At 36.5% G+C, this 11,402-nt stretch overlaps 1 protein-coding gene across 1 annotated transcript in view; it reads right to left on the bottom strand.

Annotated features, from left to right (window-relative positions):
* Positions 1–5,075: 5,075 nt before the first annotated feature.
* Positions 5,076–11,402, bottom strand: part of lrp4 (low density lipoprotein receptor-related protein 4) — a 432,001-nt gene continuing 425,674 nt past the window's right edge. The window contains exon 38 of the mRNA XM_059975983.1: positions 5,076–9,697. Within this exon, the coding sequence (XP_059831966.1) occupies positions 9,362–9,697 (336 nt within the window). The 3' untranslated portion in view covers positions 5,076–9,361. The remainder of the gene's footprint in view (positions 9,698–11,402) is intronic.

The raw sequence follows: 11,402 nt of genomic DNA, 5'->3' as shown, positions 1-11,402 counted from the left end.
CCTTATGTGAATAGGTTGAGCGAACTTGGCCTTTTCTCCTTGGAGTGAAGGAGGATGAGAGGTGACCTGATAGAGGTGTATAAGATGACGAGAGGCATTGATCGTCTGGATAGTCAGAGGCTTTTTTCCCAGGGCTGAAATGGTTGCCACAAGAGGACATAGGTTTATAGTGCTGGGGAGTAGGTACAGAGGAGATGTCAGTGGTAAGTTTTTTTACTCAGAGTGTGGTGAGTGTGTGGAATGGGCTACTGGCAACAGCGGTGGAGGCAGATATGATAGGGTCTTTTAAGAGGCTTTTAGATAGGTATATGGAGCTTAGTAGAATAGAGGGCTTTAAGTAAGCCTAGTACTGTAATATCTAAGTTAGAGACATGTTCGGCACAAATTTGTGGCCGAAGGGCCCATATTGTGCTGTAGGTTTTCTATGTTTCTGTACTATATCTCTAAATATGTATTAAAAAACCAGAGATGTGGGACAGTTAAGTGGAAGAAAGAAGCATACTGAAAGGTTTAAGAAACAAGGATCAGATAGGGCTTGAGAAGGTTACAAGGTAGCCAGGAAGATGCATAAGAGTAGCTTTTGGAGCACGAAAGGGAACACGAGAAGTCCCTGGGGAGCAGAATTAAGAGAAATTCCAAGGCGTTTTACATGTATGTGATGAACAGGAAGGTGACTGAAAGGAGAATAGTGCTGATCAGTAATAGTACAGGAAAAGTATCTGGAGTTGGAAAGCTCCTTTATAATTTGCTTCAGTACTCATCAGTGTGACCTTGACACACGTGAGGAGAGCGTAGAACAAGCAGATATGCTGGAACATGTCGAGGTGAGGAGAGAGAATGTGCTGGAAGTTTTGAAAACCATTAGGATAGATAACTCCCCAGGGATGAACGGGATATACCCCAGGTTTCTACAAGAACCGAGGGAAGAGATTGCTGTGTATTTGGCAATGATCTTTGCTTCCTCACAGGAGTACTACCAGAAGATTGGAGGGTGGCAAATGTTATAGCTTTGTTCAAGAAAGGTAACAGGGACAACACTGGGAATTATAAATCAGTGAGTCTTATATCAGCAGTAGGCAAACTTGGAGCGGATTCTTAGAAATAGGATTTCCAAGCCTAGTCTGTTTGGTAGTAGTCAACATGGTTTGATGAGGAGCAGGTCGTAGCTCATGAGCCCGAGTAAGTGTAGGTTAAAAGTTTGGCACAATGTCAGGAGCCAAAGATCCTGCATTATATGCTACTGCTTTATGTTCCATGGTTGTAATGACCTACATAAGCAAATTGGATAGGGGCCAACTCTTGCCTCCCACCTCATAAGATTATGCTGAACTTGCTGGAATTAAACTGTTTATTTTTTGGGACAACAAGAGAGTTTTGTTTTGGTCCCTTTAACCATTCCAGCTTTACTTTATTTTAAAACAAAGACTTACATTATTTTCCAGACTGGGTGGAAAAGCACTTGTGCTGTATTGTGCCAGAGCTTTTCCTTCTCAAAGACTTTCTGGAATTCCTGTAAAAAGATACAAATCAGGTTGCAGCTACTCATTGAGCAGCTTTTGGATGGCTAAACACAAGTGAGAAAATAATGGTTTTCACTGTGAGCCAAATCTGTACCCTTGCTTCATACTTCAAAAATAGAATTTATTCATGTTTTGTGTTTTAAAGGGAATGCTATCCTCAGTTGTTGTTTTGAATGTCAGATAAACACTGTGCAGTTATTACTCAAATTCTTTAGTGTTTTAGTGGATCAAAATACAGCACAATACTAAATTGCTGAAAACAAGCACTCATTTCAATGAAAAAAACTCAGTTTACCATTTTTGTCCCAGATGGGTTTGTAGTCTTTCCTTAAATTATATTTATGGGATCCAGGGAAATTTGGCAGTAAGGGTACAGATTTGGTTTGCCCAATGAAAATGGAGCGAGGTAGTAGACTGGAGGTCGGTCATTAGTGGGGTTTTGCAGGGACCCTTGTTCTTTGTGATTTTTATAAATGCCTTGGAAGAGGAAGTGGAAGGGTGGGTTAGTAAGTTTTCAGATGACACAAAACTGGAGTTGTTGTAGCTTGAATCGGGACATCGACAGATGTAGATTTGGGCTGAAAAGTGGCATATGGAGTACAACATGGACAATATGAATGATCCCTATTGTTCAAAACCCAAATTTCAAAGTATTTTATTATCAAAGTACCACATGTCACCATATACAACCCTGAGATTCACTTCCTTGTAGGCATACTCATTAAATCTATAGAATAATAACCATAACAGAATCAATGAAAGACTGCACAACTGGGGTATACAACCAGAGTGCAGAAGACAACAAACTGCAAATACAAACATAAGAAATAATAATAAATAAATGAGCAATAGAGAACATGAGAGGAAGATTCCTTGAAAGTGAGTCCATTGGTTGTGGTAACATTTCAATGATGGAGCAAGTGAAATTAACCCCTTTGGTTCAAGAGCCTGATGGTTGAAGGTCGTATTTGAAGGCAGAATACAGGGTTAATGACGGGATTTTTGGGCAGCGTGGAGGAGTGGAGGGATCTTGGGATCTCTCAAAGTTGTTGCACAAGTTGATAGGGTTGTGACGAAGGCATTTTTTCTATGGTCTTCATTAGTCGGGGGATTAAGTTCAAGAGTGACACCGTAAAGTTGTAGCTCTATAGAATGCTGGTTAGATTGCACCTGGGAAATTGTGTTAGATTCAGGTCACCTCATTATAGGAAGGATGTGGAAGCTTTAGAGAGGGTGCAGAGGAAATTTACCAGGATGCTAGGGGGCATGTCTTACATGTAGGGTGAGCTGTGGCTTTTCTCTTTGGAGTAAAGGAAGATGAGAAGTGATGATAGAGGTGTACAAGAGGATAAGAGACATAAACTGAGTGGATAAGCAGAGGAATTTTTCCCAGGGCAGAAATAGCTAATACAAGAGGGCATATTTTTATGGTGATTGGTGAAAACTATAGTGGGAATATCAAAGGTACATTCTTTACATTGTGAGTGCGTAGAATTCTGTACTGGGGCAGTAGTGGAGGCAGATACATTACAGACATAAGAAACTCCTAGATAAGTATGAGGATGATAGAAAGATCGAGGGCTATGTTGGAGGGATTAGATTGTTCTTAGAGAAGGTTAAAAGGTTGGCACAGCATCTTGGGCCAAAGGACCTGTTCTGTGCTGTAATATTCTAGGCTCTATGTTGTATGTTCTACATTTGGCCCATTATCACATCATTTTGATTTGCACGATGACACATAAAATGCTGGGGTAGCTCACTAGTCAGGGAGCACCTATGGGCGGTGGGGGCGGGGGGAATAAATAGTCGACACTTTGAGCCAAAACCCTTCGTCAGTTCCCCCAGTGTTGTATGTCTGTGTATTTCTCAAGATTTCCAGAAGTATCTTGATATTTGAAATACTTGATATTTGCAGAAGTATCTGCGCAATCTTCTTGTGTGTCCTATTTGCTTTGCACCAACATTTTTTATTATAATAATAAATCATACAATACTTTGCCAGTTCATCACAGGTAAAGCCCTCTCCATCACTCAGCACGCTTATGAAGAGCATTACCACAAGCAGCACAATGCTATTATCATTCAGCGCATCGGAGTTTGGAGTCAACTCTGGCAGTGAGAGTGAGAGAGTGTGTGTGAGTGAGTGAGTGTGTGTGTGTGTGTGTGTGTGTGTGTGTGTGTGAGAGAGAGAGTGAGTGTGTGCATGACAGCGTGTGCGTGTGTTTCCTCCAGGTCCTCTGGTTTTCTCCAACAGTCCAAAGACATACCAGTAGTAGGTTAATCGGTCACGGTAAGTTGTCCTGCAATTAGGCCAGGGTTAAATCGGTGGGTTTCCGGGTGGCACAGCTTGAAGGCCCGGAAGGGCCTGTTCAGCACAGTATCTCAGAATAAAGCAGAATCCATCATCAAGGACCTCGATCACCCAGGCCATGATTTCTTCTCACTATTACCATTGGGCAAGCGATAGAGGAGCCTTTGGTCCACATCACCAGATTCAACTTACAATCATCAGGCTCCTGAACCAGTGTGAATAACTTCACTCACCTCAAGCTGAATGGACTCCACAACCTATAGACTCACTCATAATGACTCTATAACTCAGGTTCTCAGTATTATTTATTTACTTTTTCATTTATTATTGGCACGATTGTTCTCTTTTGCACATTGGATGCTTGCCAGACTATTATGTATAGGCTTCATAAACTATTGTACAGTATTTATTTATTTTCCTGCAAGAAAAATTATATATGGCGACATGTATGTATTTGATAATAAACTCATTTGAACTTTGAAAAACATTCTAGTGTTTATGCAAAATATAGATAACAGAAAAAATGTGGATATAGGGATAAACACTTTAATTGGATTATTTATTCATTTATTTACTTCATTTTACTTCTTGAGATACCGAGCAGAACAGGCCCTTCCAGCCCAAAGACTTGCACCGCCCAGCAGTCCACCTATTTAACCACAGCCTAGTCACGGGACAACCTACAATGACCAATGAAGCTATTAACCAGTCCATCTTTAGACTGTGGGAGGAAACCGGAGCACCAGGAGACACTGTAATCCTCTTTGGTTGTAAGTATATAGGAAAAACATGCGCACCCAGCCCAGTCATCAGCGTCAGAAATCATCCTGGCACATGAAAAATTGTGAACACACAATATATATCTGAAGGAAATGTTGTATGACAATAATATAGATAATCAATTATTGATATATCTCATGCTTTAGTCAGAGAAACCTGCAACACCCAGGAATGGATATAAAGGGGAAAGGTGAAGTCCAAACCAGGCATAAAGGTGCAACTGGTTAATTTCTCTAATTAAGTATTTAGTACTAATTTATTTCATTTTAATGTGCTTTTCCCTCCTACAAGAAAGAGCTGAAGTTGTTTTGTATGTTATTTTATAGCACATAAACATAGTATCTGGTCCAAAGGAACTACTGAAGTATTTATACTCCACCCATACTCTCTATCTCTTTGCCTCGCTATTTAATATAATTTCATAAAGATGGCCAAAATTATGAGTCACAAGGAGTGGTGTTTTTAAGAAGTTTTAACTAATTAAGATGACAAGATAAAACAAATAAGCACAGTTCATTGTTTCAAATATTACACAGATATAAAACATTTAGAAAACATCCAATTTTAATAACCAATTCATTTTATGTACACACATAGATATATAGCTCACACTAAACAATTGTTCTGTAAACATTTTCTAGCTGAACAAAGTTAGCAGTTTCAAGACTGTCTTAAATATCACAGATTTTAATTTAGGATAATTACAAAGTCCCAAATTAGTTACGTAGCTGCTCAACAAAAATATATTATTACACAATTGGAAGACAAATGCACGACTAATGTCCAAATGCAGTATTATATTTCAATCTATTTATTTTGCTTTCCCTTCTGTTAGATGCAACATAATATTCAAAACAATTTAAAAATATTTATGCTTTTATAGTATTTTCTAAGTTGACAAAGTGGAATACAAAATATTCCTGTGAGTGCAATGGAATTACTCCACACAAAAAAAATGCTGTTCTAGTTAAGATACCTGGCAATATGGATATTTGAGCTGGTTGTTATCCAAATATAAGTCTATACATGAAAATTGGTTAATTCTCTAAAATTCCATAATTTTTCATCTTAAATAGATCAATTTTTCAGTTATTGTCACAGTTAGTTAACTACCCAAGTATTTTAACCCATTGAGTACAGATGATCCCCAATAAAATCTCTACTCCTGATAATACAAAGATTAATCTGCATTTTTAAAAAATGAAAGCAACTTGAAATAAAATAAGTGGTGTAGGTAACACAGCAAAATGGGAGTTCAATGTGAAAAGGGAGATATCATTTGAATAAAGTAAATCCTGGGTTATGAGCAGACTGTACATTGGAAAATACAACCTCTAGTGTTATTGAATAACCCAAGTTCACAAAACTAGCAAATAGCATGCTATAAAATTTGTCAATACATAGGATAAATGGTCAAAAATTCATTCAGAAAAAATATCTTTTTTAAATAACGAAGCAAGTATTGAAAAGCTATAAAATGATTTCTGAGTGCTCAAAGGGTTAAAAGCCCTGGTGCAATTCCGTCAAAGAAAATTAAATTTACTACATTAATATTCTTATCATTGGCAAAGAAAGAACCTTGCAAATATTTGAATTTTTGAAGGGATAAAATCTATCTTCAGGGGCAGTAGAGTTTATATTTTAATAATCCTAGAGCTTTATCAAATATTTACATATTTAAACACTTTTTGTCATAACATAGCAAATGTCTTTTTGTTCAATTAGCATCCAATTATTAGATCAAAAAATGCATGCTTAGATGTGTAGACAAACAGGAAATGTGGCCCAAAAGTGTGATCTGGATAAAATAGCATCACATTCATCTAAAGATACAAATGCTAGGCACTCAAAAGGTTAAAAGTTAAGTCATTTGGTCAAAGAAATGCATTTCTAAGCAAAGAAACATGCTGAATGAGAGCAAAGCACCTGTGAGTCCAGGCTTTACTTTCAGCTTTGACCACTTGTTGGCAAAAGAGATGCAAAATAATTAAAAAAGGAACACAACAAATTGTTTAATCACCGAGTGGAACCAAAACAATCTGTCTGTAATTAAATTTTAGGTCAGTTAATTTACTACTGATGATGTAATGATTTTCCTCATTTGATTGTAAGTGACACTGTCAAACTAACAATCAAACTCTGAATGCAAACAGCATGCGGATGAAGTAACTGATCTTTTGAAGTTGGGAGTCAAAGCAACGATGTTGTTGGAAGATGTGAAATATAAAACAAGTAGCAGGATATACTCTCTGAAAGAATTACAGAGGTAATTGATAATACTGAGGTATCAATGGAATTTGAAATAAATTGGGAAGTTTTCCTTTAGCCTTATCCACAGGAACACCATGGAGTCTCCTGTCCTTCTGTTTTTGTTAAGGATTAGGGTTGGAAAAAAAATATTTTCTAGATGATATTTTCCAGCATCATGAAATACTTAAGTGATCACTAAATTCCAATTGTTTGGCTGATAAAGTGACATAAATTAGAACAATCAGCACAATATCTTACTTCTATATTTAAACAAAATATCACCGCATTTGCTCTGGAAGAGTGGAATTTAAGAAGAAAAAAATCAAAACTTCCCTAGATAAAAGTAACAATAATTTATGACATACATTTAAATGCAGCAGGCAAGCAAAATAGCAGAAGTAGCTCATTGGAAAATAGATGGATTTAAAAAGTCCCCAAGCTGAATATTTGGGAAATGTTGAGTTAATGACTGTGACATTATATCTATTACTTTTCAGCAGTCCGTTATGATAATCTATCTGCGGTGCTGAAAATATTTAAATCAGGCAGACTTACAGTTTAATTTAAATTATTAACAGCATTGTGCAGGGGATAATTGTAAAATTCTGTCATTGTTCCTTTAACAAAATAAATACAGAGCATGTCTTCCACTCGCAGAACACTGATTTTGTGAATCAGTGCTCTTCTCGACTTAACAACCAAAACACATATAATGATGTAAATTCGAAGTTAGGATTGGATTGACTTCAAAAAATTAGATTTTATGTAACGAGCTGAATATTCAGGAGATATTTTATTGAAGTGTTTTCAATTAATGAGTACCTTTATCAAAGACATCATCTCAATTGGAAGCAAAATATGCAATAATACGTTCTGTTGCTATATTTTTAATTGAACCACTGATTTAATTCAAATCAGAATTTGAAATATAAAAGATTCCAGAAATCCAAAAAAGGCTATAGATACTGCTGCAAGTTAGAGGCAGATCAGGTAACATTTCTGAAGTGATTAGAGTAATATTAGGTAAAATGACTTGTCATCATATGAGACTCTCTTTCTCCTTTACAGATGCTGTTTGACCTGCAGAGTTTTTTCTTCTTTTTTATTGCTAAGAACTTTTTATAGTTTTGCTTCAAAATTTAAGTTTCTAAGCACAACTGGTAATGTAGTGTTGTTGTAATAAATCGACTCAGATTGAAGTAATTGTTCATTTCTTTGAGTCCTTTTGTAGTCCTAATGAAGGGTCTTGACCTTAAATGTCAACTGTTTATTCTCCTCCATAGATGTTGCCTGACGTGCTCTGTTCGTCCAGCATTTTAGGTGTGTTGTTCTTTACTTGTTCGATACTTTAATTATAATTGAAAATTTTGAAATATGATTTGTTTCTCTTTACTCCCTTTAATATGTTCACTTGTCAAATTCAATGTAAATTCAATTTAATAGCCGCTTGCAGAATTGCTTGTGGTGATGTTGACTGTTTCCTATTGATAACCTTTCCCAAAACTTGCTCTGTATTTCCATTTAAAAATGTAAAGTAATACTGTGACCTCTATGTGTAAGGTTCAATATAAAATGCTGAATTCTGCCCCATTATTTATAATTAACACAATCTTCAGAAATAATCAGTAATTTGTGCTGTTTAATGTAACTAGCTTGCTCTGGTCTAATATTTTACATTTCAACTAAACATACAGAGTGGGTAAAAGAGATAACTCCTGATATCGTAAGTACAGTTTGCAACTATTGATGGCAGCAGCATGCAAGTACAAAATTAGATTATTAATTGTAAATCAGTGCTTGGACAGATACTTAAGGGAAAATGCAGCTGGATCTGTATTAGTATTTGCCAATTCCTTAATCCTCTTTTCAAAGCAAGAGGGAAATACAGTGATTCCGGTCACATTTACAAACTCAGCTGTGTCTGGATGCCAAAGAGAAGAAGAATGAAGGGGTTAACTAAATATGTCCTTTCAAAATTCACCCTTATGTAGCCGAAGTCTTACCTGAGACTACAAGGATTTTCATACTGTTCCTCAGGAGACCAAAAATCGCAAGCCCTGCATACAGAATGAAAAGCCTTTTCCAAAAAGAGTACTCTGCTCTACATACAGAAGTATATCCATTTTAATAGAGGAATTCTCTACAGTGTAAAAGTAGGCTAATGCATGCCACAGATAACCATCTGTATATTCACGCATTAACCACAACTGTTCTTTATATAAATCTGAAAACGAAATTGGAATTCAGATATTTCAGAAACATTTTTAGAGAGTTATGATCACTTGGCTTCAATCCATTCTTCCATGTACTGTGCTTTCTTTTTGGACGATGGATTGGTGACAAACTGGAGTACCATTCAGTCCCATTTGAGTTGTGTGTCTTGATCTTAATGGAAGAATCTGAGGCCCCATCTTGTCTGGAGCATGCTCAGTCATGGTCAGAAGTTGCCATAGAAACTTTTTTTTAAATAGAACATGAAGGAAAAGAAAGATATTTCCCATCAGACCTCACTTTCAGTTGAAGGTTTGCGATTGTACTGCCAACCAGTGTCAGGCAAGGGGATGCCACTTCTTTCCTGTGTGCTTGTATTTACGCTGCTACACTCAGACAGTGGTTCATCCTGTAGCAGCTGCTCTGTCTCTGTATCGTCAAGCGAGTCCGTGCTGCCCTGGACAGATAGTGTTTCTGCCTTCATGCAAACGTGGTCTCGAAGAATTCCTCCCCGGGTGTTCTTAATCTGTTTTAAGTCATCCCAATACATGTTGTCATTCGACAGCAAGCAGATGCCTTCGACAATTTTTATCTTTCCTTTTGTATAATTACTATCTGTAGCAGTCTGAAATGAAATGGCAAACAGTTCAACTCTGAACTCAGTGACTCCTGCATTTTTAAAACAATTATTGCTACATAAATTAGGCACAGCACATCCCAATTTCGTATAAGCAGATCCCATGCACAAAATAGACACACCACCTACATTTTCATAATTTTACAAACAAAATTATTTTGTGACAAGCCAGTTGCAATACATATATTTCAATATTTATATATCTAAATTGACAAGATGCTTCATATCACTTGCAATTTTGATTGTCCATTCTATCTTGCTCTCCATCTCCTATACTCTTGCAAAAAGGTTCAGAAGTACCTCAAAGTCCAGCATCTCATTTCTCTGCCTGATGCTGACTTCTTCAAATCATTACCATTCTACCATTATTTTGTGCAGCAGGTGCCAGTAGTCTTTTATTTTTTGCTTCTGCCACCCCTTTGATCACATAAGCATCCATTTTGTTATTCAACCTCAACACAGACTTACTTCTTTGTTCTTCTCTCCATTTCTCTACTTGGTCATCAAAATGTACATCTATAATTTCTCTCACTTTTGATGAAATACGTCATTGGGCTGAAATGTCACTATTGCTGTAAACTTTGCAGCAATTGATATGGCTTCTGAGGATTTCCAGTAATTCTGTTTTGCATTTAGCTCTCTATCATTTGCAATATTTTGTCTTGTTGCTGTGGACTGAGAGTGCATGTGTGAAAACATGGTACAGCACACCATGCCTTTAATCAAATGTTTTAAATTACTTCCAGCAATATTTATGAAATATTATGCAACGTAATACATACAGCTGCTGCACACTGCACCCTACTCAACTTCTGTGCAGCTGATTTTTAGAATAACTATGTTAAAATTAATGTCATACTCCCACTGTGGCAGTACAGATGTGAAATAATCTTAATATTGCACACCTGTTTTTATGGTGTTTGTATTGTTTTAATGGAACACAGTTTGAAATTAATAGTTAGTAAAAATGCTTTTAACAGGTGAGCTGTTTGAAGATTTTTAAAGAAGATTAATGTAGAATTAAGAGAATTCTAGAGAAGTAAGAGAATTAGGAGAATAGATCCAAGACTGCAAAGCTATTAAAAGTCACCATTGGAAAATAGAATAAACCGGGCAGATAATCAAATCAAAATTCTGAAACATTGAATGAGAAGCCAAAGTAAGTTGGCAAACAAAGGTAAGGAATAAATGTTGTCTGGGTGGGACAAAATATGGCAGGAAAGATGAATTTCAGTAGATGAATTGTAGATGTGACTTTCAGCAGATCATGACCAGGAGGAAAAAACACATTTTGGAGCTGGAAGAATGACCTCTTTATTGTGGATGCAACAGGCAGAAGAAATGAATTCTTGGTCGTTAATGAGTTGCTTCTACCTAGTGCTTTATTCATTGAGTGCTGAATAATTGAGGCATTTTAATTAAAACTGGATTGAGTTGCAAACAATCTTGTTCATCTTGATATAGTAATTGAGTAAGTGTTTGTATTCTTTTGTGGGAATTAAGCAGACAGTGTTGATCTTCCCAAAGTTTTATGGAAACAGAATAAAACTTGGATTTTAGACAAGTTGTCTCCATCCCTCTACCAAACAAGTAAGCTTGCGATGTGGCAAAGCTAACTCCAGAAATTGACTTCATTAACACAAAGGGGAGAAACATTTGAGAAAATGAAGTCAGAGCAAAAGAGTTTCTGAAA

Source organism: Hypanus sabinus, chromosome 7, assembly GCF_030144855.1.
Source record: "Hypanus sabinus isolate sHypSab1 chromosome 7, sHypSab1.hap1, whole genome shotgun sequence".
Taxonomy (NCBI): domain Eukaryota; kingdom Metazoa; phylum Chordata; class Chondrichthyes; order Myliobatiformes; family Dasyatidae; genus Hypanus; species Hypanus sabinus.
The sequence above is the reverse complement of the archived record's forward strand: the minus strand, read 5'-3'. Positions and strand labels throughout refer to the sequence as shown.